At 42.0% G+C, this 23,063-nt stretch overlaps 1 protein-coding gene across 1 annotated transcript in view; it reads right to left on the bottom strand.

The window, feature by feature from the left end:
- Positions 1-23,063, bottom strand: part of LOC120018570 (breast carcinoma-amplified sequence 3-like) — a 163,821-nt gene that overhangs the window by 41,822 nt on the left and 98,936 nt on the right. Inside the window, exons 18-20 of the mRNA XM_038961784.1 lie at positions 11,345-11,389; positions 2,425-2,549; positions 1,905-2,070 (exon numbers count right to left, since the gene is read on the bottom strand). Coding sequence (XP_038817712.1) covers positions 1,905-2,070; positions 2,425-2,549; positions 11,345-11,389 — 336 coding nt within the window. The remainder of the gene's footprint in view (positions 1-1,904; positions 2,071-2,424; positions 2,550-11,344; positions 11,390-23,063) is intronic.

Raw genomic sequence — 23,063 nt, 5'->3', positions numbered from 1 at the left:
AGATATACTAGATGATTATGATTAGATATACTAGATGGTTATGATTAGATCAGCTAGATGGTAATGATTAGATCAGCTAGATGGTAATGATTAGATATACTAGATGGTAATGATTAGATATACTAGATGGTAATGATTAGATATACTAGATGGTAATGATTAGATATACTAGATGGTTATGATTAGATATACTAGATGGTAATGATTAGATCAGCTAGATGGTTATGATTAGATATACTAGATGGTTATGATTAGATCAGCTAGATGGTTATGATTAGATATACTAGATGATTATGATTAGATATACTAGATGGTTATGATTAGATATACTAGATGGTAATGATTAGATCAGCTAGATGGTTATGATTAGATATACTAGATGGTTATGATTAGATATACTAGATGATTATGATTAGATATACTAGATGGTTATGATTAGATATACTAGATGATTATGATTAGATATACTAGATGGTTATGATTAGATATACTAGATGGTTATGATTAGATATACTAGATGGTTATGATTAGATATACTAGATGGTTATGATTAGATATACTAGATGGTTATGATTAGATATACTAGATGGTAATGATTAGATATACTAGATGGTAATGATTAGATATACTAGACGGTAATGATTAGATCAGCTAGATGGTTATGATTAGATATACTAGATGGTAATGATTAGATATACTAGATGGTAATGATTAGATATACTAGATGGTAATGATTAGATATACTAGATGGTAATGATTAGATCAGCTAGATGGTTATGATTAGATCAGCTAGATGGTTATGATTAGATCAGCTAGATGGTTATGATTAGATATACTAGATGATTATGATTAGATATACTAGATGATTATGATTAGATATACTAGATGGTTATGATTAGATCAGCTAGATGGTTATGATTAGATCAGCTAGATGGTAATGATTAGATCAGCTAGATGGTAATGATTAGATATACTAGATGGTAATGATTAGATATACTAGATGGTAATGATTAGATATACTAGATGGTTATGATTAGATATACTAGATGGTAATGATTAGATATACTAGATGATTATGATTAGATATACTAGATGATTATGATTAGATATACTAGATGATTATGATTAGATATACTAGATGATTATGATTAGATATACTAGATGGTTATGATTAGATATACTAGATGGTTATGATTAGATCAGCTAGATGGTTATGATTAGATATACTAGATGGTTATGATTAGATATACTAGATGGTAATGATTAGATATACTAGATGGTTATGATTAGATATACTAGATGGTTATGATTAGATATACTAGATGGTTATGATTAGATATACTAGATGATTATGATTAGATATACTAGATGGTTATGATTAGATATACTAGATGGTAATGATTAGATCAGCTAGATGGTTATGATTAGATCAGCTAGATGGTTATGATTAGATATACTAGATGCAGGCAAGAGTGTGCGAGGCGGTATTGAATGTGTCACTGTCATCTCAAATTTGTCTCTCGACCTGTGTGCACCTACGTTGTAAACTTTCATTCATAGGCTAGGTTGTAGCAACCTCATGATGGGTATAGGGAAATTAGAGTATCATGTAACAGCCTAAACCTATCGATGTTACATTGAACTGGGTGAATGGAATATGAATGGCAGTCATTCAATATGATGTAATAGAAATAAGGCCATGCTCATTAAAAAAATTGTCCTCCCTCATCTTAAACTGCACTGACCGCCACTGATGTGTGTGTGTGTGTGTGTATGTATATATGTGTCTGTGTGTGTATATGTGTGTGTGTGTGCGTATATGTGTGTGTGTGTATATGTGTGTGTATGTGTGTGTGTACGTGTGTGTGTGTACGTGTGTGTATGTGTTAGGAAGGGTCAGTTACCTGGCCAGGCTCCAGCAGGCCCGTGGACATGTGTTGAGCTCCAGGGGTGTGTCATCGCTGATCTTCTGGGCCGTGCTGATTGGCCGAGGCTCCAGGACGTGCTCCACCAGGGTGCCATTGCAACTGAGGATGTAGAGGGACTCCACCACTGACCGGCTGGACTGGTCTGAGTAACAGGAGGTCAACAGGTCAACGTTACGGAGTAAGAGGAGCACGTTGTTGTGACTTAGCTAAGTGTTTTGTCTACTCCGCCCAGCATCTCACTGAGTGTGTTCCTACTTCCCTGACCTTAATGTTGCGTCTACACAGGAGGCTAAGAGGGGTCAACACCCAGAGCAAAGTTTAAAGGCCAATGGTATTTACGATTCTCCAACAGATTTTGAACTTTTAAATGACCAAATGAAAACAAAATGAAAGTGTTTTAGTGTGATGATGGTTTTGGGGGTAACAGCTAGGATACTAATGCACTAGTGGGATCTAATGATGAGCATAATGCTACTAAGCCTTTACAGCTTCTCACCTTTCTCTCTCTTCATGTTGGGGTTGGTCATGTACCATGAGCGTGAGGCAGCAAAGACAGCAGCCACACAGAACTCTCCTCCACTGGACTTACTGGGGGAGATCTGAGGGGGAGGCTTGGCTTTGCTGCAGGGGGGGAGAAAAAGAGCGAGAGAGCGAGCGAGAGCAAGAGAGAGAGAGAGAGAGAGAGAGCGAGAGAGAGAGAGAGAGAGAGAGAGAGAGAGAGAGAGAAAGAGAGAGAGAGAGAGGTTGAGTGGGTAGGAGAGCCCAGCCGAGGGGACACGGACACAGGGTACTCCTCTTAAAGAAGATAAAGGCTGGCGGTTTGAGTTGTTAGATGAACTAAAGCTGTAGTTAAAGAAAGAATGAGGAGAGAGAATTGTTGCCAAATGTTGTAGAGAGAATGATGCCCAATCTGGTTTGAGATATTAAAGCTCAAACACTGCCACATCTGTGAACCAAAAACAAGCCAAGCTTTTAACACAATTACACTTCATGCAATTTAGCAAAAAAAAGAGACGAGGGCGACTTAAAATTAAGTACATTGGTAGCAAAAAAAAGAAAATTCATATTTGCTCTGAATTGTCTCCAATTTCACTGTGCTCGTGTCTGAACAAATTATTTATGTACTGGTCTCTACTATTCAGCAAATGAAAAACATCATTAGACATAATACAGGATATTTCCTCCCTCATTCAATACAGGGTTCCCGCGGTCTGAACGGCATAGCGTGTGTGTGAGTGTGTGTGTATTCCCATGCCAGTAGATCAGGACTGCAGCTCTGTAGAGGATGTCCATGGTATTTTAAAGCCTGTGTTCCCGCGGTCTGAACGGCATAGCGTGTGTGTGAGTGTGTATTCCCATGCCAGTAGATCAGGACTGCAGCTCTGTAGAGGATGTCCATGGTATTTTAAAGCCTGTGTTGCATGTGCTGCTCGTTGATTACATCCTTCCTTTTGTCATGAAGCACGCCATGTACACTCAAACCATTACAGGCTGGCCTGACCATGGACTGTACAGAGGACTGGGAGTGTGTGTGTGTGTGTGTGTGTGTGTGTGTGTGTGTGTGTGTGTGTGTGTGTGTGTCCACACACTAATACACACATGCCACGCACACACCCAAACACACACACAAACACACATGAATAGAAAAAAGTTTCAGCGAATATTTGAGGATGCCATAATGGTTATCACTTGCTTGAACATGTGCCTCGAATGCTGCTAGTCTTCCAGCTGCTTCCCCTAGTCTCACTTTGAGTTAGCCGTTTGAGAGAATTTATTGGGAGTTATTGGATTATTCAGACATGTCAGGACCGTTTGGATGAAAGAGAACACACGAAAAGTTCAGTATGGTGATAGGGCTGCATATGCTATTGATCAGAGAACAGTAGCGGAGCGGCCTGGTATTATTGTCCAGCCCTATAACCAAGGTGGACAGTAAAACCCTCGGAGGAAGGGATGGAGGCTGAAGGGCCTGACACAGTCTGACACACTCCCACAGGAGAAGTTCACCTCTGATCTAACCACAAAGACCTCACTAACACATACACAAACTCACGCCAGCCCGCTTGAACACGCACAATCAACTGTACACACACACAAACACACACACACAGTCCAACATTTTGGATATTATATAATTAAATTACGTAATATTCAACAATTCACTTCAAAATAACCAGAAAATATAATTATGATAAATTTCTCAAAGATTTTCTATACTATGTACCCAAAGCTGTTCTGTTTAATCCAGTGTGATGGCATACTGTCCAGTACTTGAACTCTTCTTGGCCTCTCAGCCTCAGTGACACACTAACAGGTGTTGAATGACCTGTTGCGGGCCTCAACTCTCCCTCCTCCTCTTCCCTTCAAACTGTCAGCAGCTCGTAAATTACTCCCTGGACGTGGGGGAGATGTTGAGGTCTTTGTTTAGCCGACACCGTGTGAAGGATGTTTCTGGGTAGAACGGGGGGTGCTCTAGACAGCGTTACTGGCTGTGTATTTATTAGTGTTGGAGAGAGAGAGTGAGGGGTGAGGCTGGATAACCAAATATCTACAGTAAGCCATGGAAGCAGAGGAGAGATAAGACCATGTCAGGATATTGCCTTGGCTAACTCTACGTCCCTCTTGCCTCCTCGGATCTGTCCATCCGTCCGACTGTCTGTCTGTCAACGTGTCCAGGAGATACAGAGCTATGAAAACATGCAGAGCCTCTGCCGGACGGCCAGGGGTCAGCCAACACAGCACACTGCTTCCTTCTCACTCCGCCTTCCCTCTGTCTTGCTCTCCCTTTTCTCTTCCCGTCACTCTCTCTCTACGTTTTCTCCTCCAGTCACTCTCTCTACATTTTCTCTTCCAGTCACGCTCTCTCGACCTTTTCTCTTCCCGTCACTCTCTCTCTACGTTTTCTCCTCCAGTCACTCTCTCTACATTTTCTCTTCCAGTCACGCTCTCTCGACCTTTTCTCTTCCAGTCACTCTCTCTCTCTACGTTTTCTCTTCCAGTCACTCTCTCTCTACGTTTTCTCTTCCAGTCACTCTCTCTCTACGTTTTCTCTTCGTCACGCTCTCTCCACGTTTTCTCTTCCAGTCACGCTCTCTCGACCTTTTCTCTTCCAGTCACTCTCTCTCTCTATGTTTTCTCTTCCAGTCACTCTCTCTCTCTACGTTTTCTCTTCCAGTCACTCTCTCTCTCTACATTTTCTCTTCGTCACGCTCTCTCTCTACATTTTCTCTTCGTCACGCTCTCTCTACGTTTTCTCTTCCAGTCACTCTCTCTCTCTATGTTTTCTCTTCCAGTCACTCTCTCTACGTTTTCTCTTCGTCACGCTCTCTCCACGTTTTCTCTTCCAGTCACTCTCTCTCTCTACGTTTTCTCTTCGTCACGCTCTCTCCACGTTTTCTCTTCGTCACTCTCTCCACGTTTTCTCTTCCAGTCACTCTCTCTCTACGTTTTCTCTTCGTCACGCTCTCTCCACGTTTTCTCTTCCAGTCACTCTCTCCACGTTTTCTCTTCCAGTCACTCTCTCTCTACATTTTCAATTTCAGTCACTCTCTCTACGTTTTCTCTTCCAGTCACTCTCTCTCTACATTTTCAATTTCAGTCACTCTCTCTCTACGTTTTCTTATTCAGTCACTCTCTCTATGTTTTCTTATTCAGTCACCCTCTCTCCGTTTCTCAACCTCTCGAACACAACATCCGCATATCAAAGTATGACTGATATGGTGATGGCAAACTCAACAAATCCTGTTCTGTGCTCTGGATCTCTCTTTAACAGAGTAAATGATATGGGAGCTGGTGAATGGTTAGGGGAAGGAGGGAAAGAGGGTTGGGGTATGTGTTAGTCATTATAGAACATGTAATCTCACTTCACTGCTCACTGTGATTTGTGTGTGTGATGTCTTTGACAGCTAGTGGTGAGAGTGATGGAGTCTGTCGGGCTCTTCTTTAGTGAGGGGTTTCATCTCTCCAACATTCTGCTTCTTCTCTCTCTCTTACTGGAAAAAAATTGTGGTCAACTGGTTTCAATATCCCCAGGAAACACAAATCCTATTCCAGTGGCTTGACTTTGGTTTTGGGGTGAAATCTCAGGCTGACGCGTTTGCCACACGGCGCTGTGTGTGGTGTGAAGGAAGGTATTTTATCTCCCCACTTTTCACGGTTGTCTTTGGATGGAGGCCGGCTTGAATAATACATCAAGGAATAACATTCAATAAAAAGGACATGTTTTCATGCATTGAGGGGAAACACCCAGTGACAAATTAAAAGTGTAAACGGCTCTTATGGCGCTGTGGCTGAGAAGAGAAGATTGCTGCAAGAATCTATGCTGCAGGGCTGGCCTGGGTACTAACACACACACATATGTACGCCTGCACGCATGCAAGCGCACACACACAACAGACTGTGATAAGTTCTCCTTGTGGTGACTCCATACTGATCAGCTACTGCAGATACTCTACATATTCTCTCTTTGAAGAGTACACTGTCTGCTAATGGGAGTGGGATCATAGCTTGGTTCTAGTAGAAATGACCGCAAATGGTTATTCATCTCAGTTTCAAATTATTATTTTCCTCTCTGTCTCACTTGAAGTGTTGAGGTTTTCACCCTGCGACAGACAGACATACAGAGACAGACAGACAGACAGACAGACAGACAGACAGAGACAGACAGACAGACAGAGACAGACAGACAGACAGACAGACAGACAGACAGACAGACAGACAGACAGACAGACAGACAGACAGACAGACAGACAGACAGACAGACAGACAGGCATACAGACAGGCATACAGACAGGCATACAGTACTCTGGACTCTGGTCTCTATACGGTACAGAGGAACCGGTCAGGAAAGAGAAAAAAGAAAGAAAGGTGGAACCCAGTATCAATAAATGACAATAAATAAATATACCGAGTGGGACGGGAGAGAGGGGGAGATGGATGGCACTAAAAAGAAGTCAAATTCCTTTCCCCCCCTCTCCCCACGAGATGTTATTTTGTGCTATTGGGAAGACCTCATTTTCTCTGCAACTTTAATTCACTGAAAAGACTACTCGTATGTCATTTCCACTTTTCATTTAACAAATGAGGACTTTTAACTGAGCTAATAGCTTTTCCTCAAGGGCGTAATTAAATCTGTGACGTCCACCATCAAAGCCCTTTCGCATTACAGGGCCGTGGCAAACATGAGGCGCCATCGAAGGGTTGGGAGGGGGCTGGTCCCTCGCCATAAACAAATACGATAGAGCCTTACTTCTGTCGGCTCCTCCAGCGACAAAGAGCTGCAAAGACCGGTAGGGTAGAGCAGAACAGTGGATCCATTAAAAATGGCACCATATTCCCTATATACACACTTTTACCAGGGCCCATAGGGTTCTGGTCAAAAGTATGGCACTACATAGGGAATAGGGTGTCATTTGGGACACACCCAGTGTAACTCAGAACAGGGTTGAGAGGAGCGGTGGCAAAGCCCAGGCCATATGTTTAATATGTATCAGTGGCTGAGACTGGGGCTGGGCATTAAGACAGAGGAGAGAGAAAGAACCACAGAGATGGGGAGAGGGAGGGAGAGAGAGAGGAGAGAGACCAAGAGAAATCGAGAGCAAGAGAGACACAGAAAGAGAAAGAGAGAGCGAGAGAGAGGGCTTTGGGCAGCCTTGTGGAGGACACATCCCTCAACGTCACATTTATTATTTTACAGCAGCCTTCCAAAACAGAGGTGGCCTTGGGGCAGGAGGCTGGAGCTACAGACAGACGGCTGTAATGATGATGCTATTTGGGAGCCAAGCGGACTGAGTGGGGAAGACTGACTAAAATGCCGTTTCAACATCTCAGCGAAATAATCAGAGGCTGCCTCCCAAATGGAACAATATCAAATGGAACCCTATTCCCTATATAGTGCAATACTTTTGACCAGGGCCCATATTTGAACATTAAGCATCTCCAATCCAAAATTAAATCTACAATCGGCTTCCTATTTCGCAACAAAGCCTCCTTCACTCATGCTGCTAAACATACCCTTGTAAACCTGACCATCCTACCGATCCTGACTTCGGCGATGTCATTTACAAAACAGCCTCCAACACTCTACTCAGAAAATTGGATGTAGTCTATCACAGTGCCATCCGTTTTGTCACCAAAGCCCCATATACTACCCACCACTGCGACCTGTATGCTCTCGTTGGCTGGCCCTCGCTTCAAATTTGTCCCCAAACCCACTGGCTTCAGGTCATCTATAAGTCTTTGCTAGGTAAAGCCCCGCCTTATCTCAGCTCACTGGTCACCATAGCAACACCCACCCGTAGCACGCGCTCCAGCAGGTATATTTCACTGGTCATCCCCAAAGCCAACTCCTCCTTTGGCCGCCTTTCCTTCCAGTTTTCAGCTGTCAGAGCAGCTTACCGATCACTGCTCCTGTACACAGCCCATCTGTAAATAGCACACCCAACTACCTCATCACCATATTGTTAATTTTTGCTCTTTTGCATCCCAGTATCTCTACTTGCACATTCATCTTCTGCACATCAGCCATTCCAGTGTTTAATTGCTATATTGTAATTACTTCGCCACCATGGCCTATTTATTGCTTTACCTCCCTTATCCTACCTCATTTGCACACACTGTATATAGATTTTTCTATTGTGTTATTGACTGTACGTTTGTTTATCCCATGTGTAACTCTGTGTTGATGTTTTTGTCGCACTGCTTTGCTTTATCTTGGCCAGGTCACAGCTGTAAATGAGAACTTGTTCTCAACTGGCCTACCTGGTTAAATAAAGGTGAAATAAAAATAAAGAGTGCACTATGTGGAGAATAGTGTGAAATTTAGGATGCACACAGAGAATCAGAAACTTCAACCCCCCTTCCTCGCTCTATGTCTAATGTTCCTCATCACACTACTGCTGAGAGAAGGATTTATCGTGGGATGGTTGTATCTCCTGCCTGCCCCACCCTAGAATAGCCCTAGATGGAGGTTCCATGTCTATATTTAACAGCTAGTCTAGTGTGAGCTCATGTAATTGGACGGTGGTCAGAGGTTACGCGCCACACTCTTCCATCCTAAACTGTTCAAAAAAAGGAGGGATACGGAGATGGGGAACATCAGGGTTCAGAGAAGAGGTTATTCAGGGAAGAGGAAGACGTGCTACTGTACTGTATGTGTCATTGGGTGTGTCAGAAATGGCATCATATTCCCTATATATACACTCTGATAATGCACTATATTACAAGGGATAGGGTGCCATTTGGGAGGCTACCATTATGGGAGAGAAAGAGAGGCCTTGTTACATGTCCAGGTCCTCATCTCACACATCCTCTCCAGCCCATCCAAACAAAACACTGTTAATAAAACACAATTGAAATTATGAAGTTAGACCAATGATCTGTTATGCCCTCAGTCCAGGGACATGCTGTTACAGGAACAATAGTGCTTTAACTAGCTAGCTTGAGTTGGAGCCAAAGGCAGAGCAAAAGGTAGGCAGTTACTGTTGCTGTGGTGGGTTCATCATGCTAACAAATGCTAATGATGTACCTTTGAAAAGCATACCACTCTCTGAACTCACTAAGAGCCTAGCTGGGCTGGGAGGGAGGGAGCTAAGAGAGGAGAGGGAAACAAGCTTCAATTAAAAAGTATGAGTGAGTAACTGGCCACAACAAGAGAGGAAAGCCAAGACTTGGGGAAGGAACCACATGCTATTCATTTCCTGAAGTTAATGGAGGGAGGAACGAGAGAGGAGTGAGAGAGCAAGTTGGAGGAAGAAAAGTTCACTGATCGCCGTTGAGCCCAGCCACTCAATCATCTGTCCATAAGTGACTGTCATAATGGGGATTCTTTTTAAAAGCTTGTAAGCATCTGATTTCACAAGACAGCGTTGACAGAGAGAAACTGAACTTTCTGCTCTCCTGAGTATTAGAGAGCTGCATGGTTAGAAAACTCATCGCTAACCTAGAGAACTGTAATGTTCTCTGTCTTTCGCAGTAGATTTAGGCCCAAACTGAGGTGCGTGGACAAAAACGTCATATTAAACATATAGTCCTGTGTAAATTACATTCTGAGGAAAATTGGCTATGACAATGCTGTATAAAAGTAGGCATCTTTCATCACAACTGAGGTAAATGAAATGAATTCGAAACAGAATGATGCATGAATAGTAAAATCTCTCTACGTACAAAATAATGCTAACTGCCTTTTCATGATTATACAATCCACCTCTTATTCCAAAATGTTCAAAGTTCAAGGAAATGATTATAAGCCTATAACAAATCAACAGCCATATTTCAAATCAACAACAATGTTATTCTCTAAGTTGACACATAAGCACCACATTGTTTTCCCAGAAAGGGAGGCAAATCACTGATTACATGACATTCATCAATTACATCGTATAATTGACGTACAAAGAAAAAGTAACATACAGACGGATGGCTAAAGCCACATTAGCCACACGTCTGTTCACAACGGACAGGCTTTGTGCAATTTAGGACACACCCGATTGTTCAATCATATAGCCACAAAATAACAATAAAAACACAATGGGGACAACATGAGGTCAACCAAGGTGTTACTCTTAATACAACTGTCTGTGGTTTAATGTGAACAGCAAAAGAAGAGGGAATGAGTGTGCGAGAAAGAAAAAGAGAGCGAGAGAGAGCGAGAGAGAGCGAGAGAGAGCGAGAGAGAGCGAGACAGAGAGAGAGAGAGAGAGAGAGAGACAGAGAGAAAGAGAGAGACAGAGAGAGAGAGAGAGACAGAGAGAGAGAGAGAGAGAGAGAGAGAGAGAGGTCACCATCATGAAGAAGTGGTGGGTTCAAATAGACCACAAGGAGCCAGACAAGAAGGTTCCAGTGATGTTCCAACATACCTCTGGGTTTGTGAGTTAACCACGCCATAAAAAAAGATTCAGAAATCAACCATTTTCTTTTCTCAATACGAACCACTATCCCAATTCCCTATACAGTTTATGTGGGCTTAAATGTTGTTTGGTGTGAATCTTGATGTCAGATTTAGGCATAGACACAAGACAAGCAGCTTGTGAAATCACCCACCCAAAGTGTAAACTGAAATCCACTTAAAGAGCACAAGAAAAGAGAATCAAAAAATTGTCAAAAAAGTGGTGTGAAAAAAAGAGAGGCACGTCCATGTTGTTTTCCTCAGGGATGATGACTGAACAAACTGGCAGAATGTGTTGAAAATAAACTCAATATACTCAGACACAAATGAAAAGATGTGATGGATGCAGTTGTTGATTGCGTCCCAAATGGCACCTCATTCCCTATTAAGTTCACTTATTTTGATCAGAGCTTTGGTCAAAAGTAGTGCACTAAATAAAGAATAGGGTTCAATTTGGGACACAGTTGTCTTGAGCCAGGACAGAGCAACAAGAGAGCATGCTGGTAGGTAGGTAGTGAGGAGGGAAACTCACCATGGAGTTTTAATGGCAAAACATCCTGCCCCAAAGAGGTAAGGTCTTCATGGGGGAGGGAGAGACACACAAAGAAGAGATAGATGGAAAAACCATTATTAGCCAGTCAGCCTAGAACAGAGACACTTTTTGTCTTACATTTTTGACCTGTCTGTTTAATCGTACAAGACACATAAAGCAGGAAGCAAACTGTCCGTGTTAGAATTGATCTGAAACCTGGGACATGACTCCTTGACTCAACAACTCAGACCATTCTGTAAAGTGCAGTACCATACGTTTGGTAAGGGACATACTGTATGTATGTGTGTGTCAGTGTGTGTTGTACCATACGTTTGTCAGAGGAAGCGTACGAGCATGCTTTTCCTTTTAGCTATACATCAACTTTTTTTTATTTTCTTTCTTTGAAGGAAAGAGTGTATGAATAAGAAACACAAAGTCTTGATGATAAATCATGGTATGCTTTTTACATACATTGGAACAAGGCATTGACTTTTTTTAATTAACCCTTTACACTCGTGGGAATCGGCCTATATGGATAGGGCTAAATTAAAAAATTCTTACAGAAGAAATTAGAAAAGCATAAGCACGGTAGCAATAGAAAGGGAACAGTTTAGAGATAGTGGAAATTATTATACCAAAGTTGAGGACACAACAGTTCACCTGACACAAGACTACCCAAACAGTTTTTGCATTTTACATTTACTCTACTTTCTGGCACAATCGTTGATAACAAAATATGAAAAATGTAGTAACATGATAAGAATATTCCTGCTAAATGTGGGGTAGGTACATCATAAGACTAAACAATGACAAGTGTTTGAGTGAGAGGACTAACTGGTTTCCCCAAGTGGTCACACAGGGCTCTGGTCAAAAGAGTGCACAGTTTCTAAGTAATTGTAATGCACTTTTATGACTCAAAGAGTCTCAACTATAAGGTGCTTTTTTTAAGCTCTCCTAGCTGTGCCGTTGAGTTACTCGAACAAAACCCTGCATCCCCACCATTACTGTGTCACAATTACTGTTGTTCCTTATGCAATCCCAAAACGGCACATTATAAATAGCAATCTGGGTCAAGTGGGCATCATTTGAAAGCTTGTTCTATTGCCAACATGACTGGCTAAGTTATAAAATACGATCTTACAGTGTCAGGCTTTCACAAGGCAATTCAGATCATAATTTAGGTGAGCATTGAAAGGAGTCATGAGTGCATTCAGATGTGTGTTCAGCTGCGAATTCTCTTCACAATAAACAAACAGGATCATTCTGTTCAGAACAACTCAGGGTGTGACGACATGTCATCTTGTAACTGTACATTAAACACAGTGACCATAAACGTTGACACTGTATATGACATGAGTTTAATGATATGAAAATGTGAAGTGCACATTTGGACTCAAAAGGTGTTTGGCTTGCTTGTATGAGATCAAACGTCTCATTCTTCAAAATACATAGAATCATCTTAATTTACAGCACTTCCCTCACTCAGACAACAAAACATTAGCACAAGCTGCCCAATTAGTTGGAGGGATGCGGGCAACTTGTTGTCGGGCGCGGTGCTCAAGTTCATAACGGCTGTCAGTCAAAACCCATAGAGAGCTGTAAAGCAGAGACCCTGAGCTCTGACGTCATTTATAGCATGTTACTGTACAGCCACTGATTTCCAATTTAGGTGCTTATCAGTGCCCAAATCTGCCATTTTCAACCAATATACAGATGAGAGGTCGACCGATTATGGATTTTTCAATGCCGATACCGATTATTGGAGGACCAAAAAAAGCCAATCCCAATTAATCGGTCGATTTTTATATATATATATTTGTAATAATGGCAATTACAACAATACCAAATGAACAATGAACACTTATTTTAAATTAATAAAATACATCAATAATAATCAATTTAATCTCAAATAAATAATGAAACATGTTCAATTTGGTTTAAATAATGCAAAAACACTGTTGGAGAAGAAAGCAGCAGTGCAATATGTGCCATGTTAAAAAGCTAATGTTACAGTTCTTTGCTCAGAACATATGAAAGCTGGTGGTTCAATATTCCAAGCTCTTCAATATTCCCAGTTAAGAAGTTTTAGGTTGTAGTTCTTATAGGAATTATAGGACTATTTCTCTCTATACCATTTGTATTTCATATACCTTTGACTATTGGATGTTCTTATATACACTATAGTATTGCCAGCCTAATCTCGGGAGTTGATTGGCTTGAAGTCATAAACATCGCAATGCTTGAAGCACAGCAAAGAGCTGCTGGCAAATGCAGGAAAGTGCAGTTTGAATGAATGCTTACGAGCCTGCTGCTGCCTACCACCGCTCAGTCAGACTGCTCTATCAAATCATAGACTTAATTATAATATAATAAACACACAGAAATACGAGTGTTAGGTCATTAATATGGTCAAATCCGGAAACTATAATTTTGAAAACAAAACGTTTATTCTTTCAGTGAAATACAGAACAGTTCCATATTTTATCAAACGGGTGTTAACCATAAGTCTAAATATTGCTGCTACATTGCACAACCTTCAATGTTATGTCATAATTATGTAAGATTCTGACAAATTAATTACGGTCTTAGGAAGAAATGGTCTTCACACAGTTCGCAACGAGCCAGGCGGCGCAAACTGCTGCATATACCCTGACTCTGCTCGCAAGAGAAGTGACAATTTCCCTAGTTAATATTGCTTGCTAACATGAATTTATTTGAACTAAATATGCAGTTTAAAAAATATATACTTGTGTATTGATTTTAAGAAAGACATTGATGTTTATGGTTAGGTACATTGGTGCACCGATTGTGCTTTTTTCACGAATGCGCTTTTGTTAAATCATCACCCGTTTGGCGAAGTTGAAGTAGGCTGTGATTCGATGACAAAATAACAGGCACCGCATTGATTATATGCAACGCAGGACAAGCTAGTTAAACTAGTAATATCATCAACTATGTGTAGTTAACTAGTGATTATGTTAAGATTGATAGTTTTTTATAAGATAAGTTTAATGCTAGTTAGCAACTTACCTTGGCTCCCTGCTGCACTCGCGTAACAGGTGGTCAGCCTGCCACGCAGTCTCGGGTATTGCAATGTAATCGGCCATAATCGGCATCCAAAAATGGCGATTACCGATTGTTATGAAAACTTGAAATCGGCCCTAATTAATCGGGCATGCGGATTAATCGGTCGACCTCTAATACAAGTGTAAAGGGTTAAAGAGAAAAAAGGGAAATCTTAACTACCTTTGCTTAGGGCGTTACCAAGGAATCAGATATGCGCTACAGAATCACTGTCATATGAAATCAAGTTTGTGTATGTCACAGGGACGTTCCATTAATGCCAATTAAACATGGTTGGTTTATGGCTTAGATATACTGCCGTACTATTACTGTGTTTGAAAAGAACATCATGTGTCTGCATGTGACTTATTTTTGGGTGAGTGTATAATTGTGTTTGTGCATTGTCTTTGTGAGTATTTGTGTGTGTTTGCAAGCCTCTGAGGGTGTGGGCGAGTGTGTGTCCGGTTCTTTGTGACGGTGTGTACTGTCTTTTTTTGAGTGTGTATCTCTCTGTCAGTGTGTGTGTTCCCCGGGCCAGTGTTTACGAGCCATAAGGAGTGGGAGTGTGTTCCTGTGTTTACCCTGCATGTTCAGAGATAGTGACAGACCCCTGTAAACAGTTTACAGTAAACAGCTTTTTCCCAACAGTAATAATGGCCAGATGAGGCTGAACTCTGTCCCTGAACACAGCAGACCACATCAGTACTGCAGAAACTCCCAAATGACACCCTATTCCCATTGTAGTGCACTACTTTTGACCAGAGCCCTATGGAGCCTTGTCAAAAGTAGTGCACTATATAGGGTATATGGTGCCATTTGGGACGCAGACAAGGCCCCTGGCCAATCAAAGCACGGCACTTCTTTATTTTATCTGCTGTGGAGGGACAGAGCATCCATCTGAATCTCTCCAGACTAACACGACACTGTGTGTGTGTGTGTGTGTGTGTGTGTGTGTGTGTGTGTGTGTGTGTGTGTGTGTGTGTGTGTGTGTGTGTGTGTGTGTGTGTGTGTGTGTGTGTGTGTGTGTGTGTGTGTGTGTGTGTGTGTGTGTGTGTGTGTGTGTGTGTGTGTGTGTGTGTGTAGACTAGCAGGGCAGTCAACTATCTGTATCAGTCCACGGATATGAGAAGAGGGCTTAGATGGAGAGAAAAAAAGAAACATAACACAAAGTGAACTTTAATTCGGTGGTGATTTGGAGACTGGAGACTACTGTTGAGTCTATATAACCTCCAATGCACACTGGAGACTAGTGTTGAGTCTATATAACCTCCAATGCACACTGGAGAGTCTATATAACCAATGCACACTGGAGACTACTGTTGAGTCTATATAACCTCCAATGCACACTGGAGAGTCTATATAACCAATGCACACTGGAGACTACTGTTGAGTCTATATAACCTCCAATGCACACTGGATACTACTGTTGAGTCTATATAATCTCCAAAGCACACTGGAGACCAGTGTTGAGTCTATATAACCTCCAATGCACACAGGAGACTAGTGTTGAGTCTATATAACCTCCAATGCACACTGGAGACCAGTGTTGAGTCTATATAACCTCCAATGCACACTGGAGACTATTGTTGAGTCTATATAACCTCCAATGCACACTGGAGACCAGTGTTGTCCTCTTAAAGAAGAGACCTTTGTCTGAGTGGTTGGACTTGGGGTGAGCAGTGTAATGGAAGTCGGGGGTCCTGTTATGTTTATTCAAACACAATTTAGCCAGTAGTCAAACAACATGGTTAAAGGGTTAGCTGGTAGCTAGACAAACAGCATGAGCAGGGGGGGTCACACAACTAACCAATATTTAGACAAACAACATGTGGAAGGGGGTCACAGAGTTCTAGAGCAGCAAGCCTAACAACAGGACAGGGGGTCAGTTTAACATTTTAACAGGACCAGTGGGTCTTGGCTATGCTAACTCTACTCCTGTTATGCTTGTTCGAACACATTTAGCCAGCAGCCAAACAGCATGGGCCAGAGGTTACACAGATATCCAATAGCTAGTGGCTAGCCTAACAGCATGGATAGGGATTAGCCAGTAGCTAACATAACAACATGGGCATGGGTCCATTACATCCGAAAGCTAGCCAACCAGCATGGGCAGGGGGGGCAGTTCAACATTTTAACATTACCATCGGGCTTTGGCCTCAATTGAGCGTTCACTGGCACTGGGAGGCGGGCATCGCTGGTGTACTTTATCCCCCCTGTGAGGCACTTAACCCCTGGCATCCTGCTAGCCTCCTGCTGGGTAAATGGATGGTGGCTGATAGGATACGGATAAGTAGTGTTTCAGGTCTCAATGCAACAAGCCTGTACTGGATCTTGGGTTCAAATAACGCATGTTGTGCTGTTTCTTATTTCTTACAGTTCAATTTGGAGAGGGACACTGCTGGTCAATAGAGGAAATATAACTTAGTTAAAGTCATGCAGGCAGTCTGTTCCAGAGGGTTATGGTAATACGTGATGTCGATAGGTTGTCTGTTTCTGACATGCTAAATTATTTTAAAAAACTGATAAAACTAGGCAAATAGTTTCCAAACGCACTAACAATATGATATAAAAGATTACAACACAAATTACATTTGATATACAGTATAGGTAGTGTCTTCCACAAGTACAGTTGAAGTCGGAAGTTTACATACACTTAGGTTGGAGTCATTAAAACTCGTTTTTCATCCACTCCACAAATTTCTTGTTAACAAACTATAGTTTTGGCAAGTCGGTTAGGACATCTACTTTGTGCATGACATAAGTCATTTTTCCAACAATTGTTTACAGACAGATTATTTCACTTATAATTCACTGTATCACAATTCCAGTGGGTCAGAAGTTTACATACACTAAGTTGACTGTGCCTTTAAACAGCTAGGAAAATTCGAGAAATTATGTCATGGCTTTAGAAGCTTCTGATAGGCTAATTGACATAATTTGAGTCAATTGGAGGTGTACCTGTGGATGTATTTCAAGGCCTACCTTCAAACTCAGTGCCTCTTTGCTTGACATCATGGGGAAATCAAAAGAAATCAGCCAAGACCTCAGAAAAATTGGAGACCTCCACAAGTCTGGTTCATCCTTGGGAGCAAATTCCAAACGCCTGAAGGTACCACGTTCATCTGTACAAACAATAGTACGCAAGTATAAACACCATGGGACCACGCAGCTGTCATACCGCTCAGGAAGGAGACGTGTTCTGTCTCCTAGAGATGAACGTACTTTGGTACGAAAAGTGCAAATCAATCCCAGAACAACAGCAAAGGACCTTGTGAAGATGCTGGAGGAGACAGGTTCAAAAGTATCTATATCCACAGTAAAACAAAGCCAATATCGACATAACCTGAAAGGCCGTTCAGCAAGAAAGAAGCCACTGCTCTAAAACCGGCATAAAAAAGCCAGACTACGGTTTGCAACTGCACATCGGGACAAAGATCATACTTTTTGGAGAAATGTCCTCTGGTCTGATGAAACAAAAATAACTGTTTGGCCTTAATGACCATTGTTATGTTTGGAGGAAAAAGGGGGATGCTTGCAAGCCGAAGAACACCATCCCAACCGTGAAGCACTGGGGTGGCAGCATCATGTTCCGGGGGTCCTTTGCTGCAGGAGGGACTGGTGCACTTCACAACATAGATGGCATCATGAGGATGGAAAATTGCGTGGATATATTGAAGCAACATCTCAAGACATCAGTCAGGAAGTTAAAGCTTGGTGACAAATGGGTCTTCCAAATTAACAATGACCCCAAGCATACTAGTTGTGGCAAAATGGCTTAAGGACAACAAAGTCAAGGTATTGGAGTGGCCATCACAAAGCCCTGACCTCAATCCTATAGAGAATTTGTCGGCAGAACTGAAAAAGCATGTGCGAGCAAGGAGGCCTACAAACCTGACTCGGTTACACCAGCTCTGTCAGGAGGAATGGGCCAAAATTCACCCAACTTATTGTGGGAAGCTTGTGGAAGGCTACCCGAAATGTTTGGCTCAAGTTAAACAATTTCAAGGCAATGCTACCAAGTACTAATTGAGTGTATGTAAACTTCTGACCCACTGGGAATTGATAAATCTAGCTGAGGAAAGTATATTTTGGTGTGCTCTGGTACATTCTAATGCACTGATTCCATCTGAAATACACAATGAAATTATTGAAGACCTTACCTCCCAGATCGGAAGAATTTGTTGTGGTATTGTGTAGAAAGACATGACTTTACAATTTGAATGACTGAAAATGTATGAACTCAGAGTATTGTTAGTTGTTCTGGATATTGTCTAGGTCTAGGCCTACAGTATATGATCAGGACTACTTTCTTATACAACTTTCATACTAAGATGTTGTCACGCCAACTTTAGCATCCCGCCAACTTTTTCCACCTTTTATTTATATCTGAAAGGTGTTGCCGGGATCAAAGCCTAAACTTTTATTTCTGCAAACCGACATAGTCACGATTGCTGTAAAGTTCTGCCTACAGCTTAGTATGAAACGTAGCCGTATTGCTGAGGCAGAACTGGCATGCAGCACGCTTTTAAGCTCTTGATGGTTGCTAGGCAGCGGCTGTTACTACCAGCCTGTTATCATCTTCCTGGCAATTCTAAACTTTGCGAGGCATGTCACTTTGCATAACCCTTCCAACAGTTTTCTTAACCACAACTAGATGGATACATAAAGAATTACTGTGGGAATAAATAGCACTGAAACACAAAAATACTGGAATAAAGTAGGTTAATGCAGTTGAAGGCATCACATTGTTTTTTGGTGCTGATTGAAACTCCCAAAAAGTCATCCAATTGTTAAATCTACATTTGAAGCAATAGCGTGTCTTCAACTATTTCATCAGCGTGTCGTGCTGCTTTTAGACAAGCTTGAGGACTCCGTTTGGATATTGGTTAGGCTACACTTAGGCTGTGGAAATGTTAGCTAAGTTGAGGTGAGTGCTGCTCATCATCTATTCGTTTGCTCATCTATCACAGAGCAGAAACATTTAGCATGTAGCCTAAATCAAGTGTACGCCTATTATTTTGCTAAATCGCGTGTAGGTAACTCCAAAAGCCTGTGGAGGTTGTGAAATATGAACATGAAACTCACACGCTTTTGAAAATATAGATTGCTATTATTTTCTATTGGTATCACAATGAAGATACTCTCAATGTAAGACCCTATTCATCCTCTCAATGTAAGACCCTATTCATACTCTCAATGTAAGACCTTATACCCTCCCACACCTCCGTGTAAAGAAATTTCACTGCAACCAGAGATCTGTATATAATGACGAGATGCTCAGGTCTCCGCCCTAACATTGTCCCAAAGGCAGGAAGGCACGCGACAATATTCAGTCCAAAATATGCCCATAGAAACACACTGGGCTTATTTTGGACAGATTCACCTCTTCCTCTCTGCTGTCTCCCTGTCATCGCTCGCTTTGTGACTGACAGGCACCTATCCTATCAATAGATCGCTAGAAGAGATGCATACCATTCATTCTAGCAGGAAAGGGCTCGACGGTCTAGCGAATTTAAAAACAATTTACTGAAAAGTAGCCTTGTTAATATGAAGTGGAAAATATAGCTGGCTGAAAATGAGTCTGTAACCGGCCGCGCGCTAATGGAAAACACTGTAAAGGCCCTACTTACAGTATATAAAAAGTTTGTCTCCAAACGTGCTAGCTAATGCTCGCATTACGATTCTGTTGAGAACACACAGAAACACCAAGAAAAGCAGGCGGATGGTTGATAGGGAGGAAGAGGGGATGAGGGGATAGAGAGCAATAGAGAAAGTGATAAATCGACCTGGGAGGTTGACAACCCCACTCCCGTGGAGTAATCGTTCACACATTCAACTCTTAACCCATGGGCCTTAATGCTGCTCCGCCAGGGCCATTAAAGGGAGGAGAGGGTGATTTGTGCAAACGGTTTAGCATGTGACACGTTCCATACGCAGTGCTGTGTGTGCTGGAGGCCTGGCGCTACAGGGCTCGCTAGCTGCTTTTAGGCTCTTAAAACCCATCTCCTCTCAGTGCTTTTCTCATTAGAGCTCTATGAGACAATGGGTTGGCAGGCGACTAGTTGCTCCTACTGTACAAAAGTATTATAGTAATCTGTTCTGCCCATCTGTGGAAGGTCAGGAGGGCCCACTCTCTGTCTCCCTCGCTCTCTCCATCTCCCTCGCTCTCTCCATCTCTGTCTGCATTAGCGGAGAATACCCATCAGTGGGATTTACTCCAGGTCAGATTCCCTTGTTTTCCTTTTCATCTCCATCTCTAATTCATTGCCGTTTCATTTCAAACACGTGTCTCTCTGAGTACGTTTCAGAGTATACTTTGCTAGCAATTACAATCCAGGATTGAAGCAACCAAACACTAAAAAGTTAAAAAGCTCTCGAAGGCCTCAAATGATAGTGCTCATTTCTCTCTCTCTTTTACACTCTCTGTCTCTCCGTCTCCGTCTCAGACTTCTGCCAAATATGGCTGACAGGAAACCAGAGGTCATGTGGGTGGTCACCTCCTCCATCATTCTCACTGTACTAAAGACCTGGGTTCAAAAGTACCCTGCCCATCTGGCACTCTAGCAATGCTCAATCAAAAACCAAATACTATTTGAACCCATGTATGTTGTACCCAGTGGGGAGAGAGCCCACATCTCTGTAGTGACTTTGAGGTGTCCCAGAGTCTTTGCTCCAGCTCTGTATGCTCCCTTACCCTGGAACTCTGCCCTCGTCTGGTGGAGGTTATCGGGGCAGGATGCTGTGCATCACAGGGATACATCTCATCCCCTCCCTCCAAACACAGAGACAACTGGAACAACTCTGAAAGAAGGAGGGGGGGACGGTTCCTTTCATCTCCCTTACTCCTAATGGCTTGTTCTGAGAGAAGCAAACTGTTGAAAGTCTTCAGCTCCAATTCTGGCCTGTTAGCAATTAAGCCGATATATCGGGCTGATATTGGCCTTTTCTAGTCTATCGGCTATAGGCCCTTCTCTATCGGCTTTGTCGATAGTCCCTCTACATAGCAAAACTGATGCTATGCCAGCAGCCACTCACTGCTTGAGCCACGAGCACTGGACAACGCAGAGGAAGGTCTAGCTGGGAAAATCTGAAGCAGCAGCAAGCTAGCTCATTTACCAACAGAAAGGTGCAATATTGAGAAACTGACACAGTGACCAAAATCAAAACTCCTGTTGCAAATATAGTAATATATAGTATATATATATATATATATATATATATATAATATATAATAAATAGTTTACTTAATTCACTAATAACAAGGCTTGTGTCGACGTGCCCGGACATACATGCAATACGCAAGCTAGCTATGTGACTTGCTATCAAAGACTATGATAACTAACCCTTTCATCTGTGGTGTTATTAGCTACTATGCTAGCTAGTCGGCTAGATAAACATGTTGCTAAGATATCTGATAGGAGCCAATAGTCAACGTAGCTAACGTTAGCTGGTTATCATTTTTCGGGAACGAGCCATCTGACTTGCGATGTAACGTTAGCTATTTTATGGCGCTGATCTGACACAATCATATCTGTAAATTGACAATTGATAGTCGGATTAGATGATTGTTGTAATAGGGAAAGAAAGAAGTGTTTTAAAATGTTTTAGAGATGCGTCCTGACATCTGAAGATAAAATATTTTTTCCCTATCATGGAAAATGACAAAAAAATCCAACTTTCATAAGCCTCTGTGATCACAAATCATTAGGTTGGACACATTTGCAATGAATAGATTTTCTTCATATTCTCAAACTAATAACTGTGCCTATATGATGTCCTTCCATACAGGAATGACATGCTGGAGTGATGCTTCTATACAAATGTTGTTGATCAGTAGGCTAATATAAGTCCCATATGTCAACTGTAGCATTTTGATCAACCAAAACAAGCTCAATAACTCAATGCATGCAGACAGTCCTATTGAATATGCATTCACCTGTATTGTGAGTAGGCCTATGCCATCTTGATTTACCCAGATTATCAAGACATTTACCATTCAAATAAAAGTTTTACCGTTATGTAGTTAGTTTTTATCAATCTAAGTCAAATGTTTTGTTGCATACATGGCTAAAATTGATGCATACATGGCTATCTTTGGGATATTTTGTCATCAATCTTCAAATGTAATGATATTGAATATCGGCTATCGGCCTACTTGACCCCCCAAAAAACGGTTTCGGCCCGAAAGAAATCCATATAAGTCTTTCTCTAATAGCAACGGCTAGTCCGGTCCCATTGGAGATCATAAAGGAAGTTGGAATAGGACGGGAGGAAACCTTCAGACGGGTGCCCTGTGTGGAACAAAGACTGTGGTGGCTTCCTCCAGGAGCGGTCTGTGTGTGTTTGAAATGCACTAGAGTAGGCTGCAGACAGACGGGCCATGAGAGAATGTAGGTTAACCACCTGGTGTGTTCCTCTCCCACTCTGCCAACGGGTATCTGCTCACACAGGTGTAAATACAGCTACCGGATGGCCCGTTTGCGCGCGCGCGCGCACACACACACACACACACACACACACACACACACACACACACACACACACACACACACACACACACACACACACACACACACACACACACACACACACACACACACACACACACACACACACACACACACAGCCGGCTACGCAAACAAACAGATGGTGCCTA

Source organism: Salvelinus namaycush, chromosome 23, assembly GCF_016432855.1.
Source record: "Salvelinus namaycush isolate Seneca chromosome 23, SaNama_1.0, whole genome shotgun sequence".
In the NCBI taxonomy this organism is placed as follows: domain Eukaryota; kingdom Metazoa; phylum Chordata; class Actinopteri; order Salmoniformes; family Salmonidae; genus Salvelinus; species Salvelinus namaycush.
Note: the sequence above shows the minus strand (reverse complement) of the source record. Positions and strands in the feature narration are given on the sequence as shown.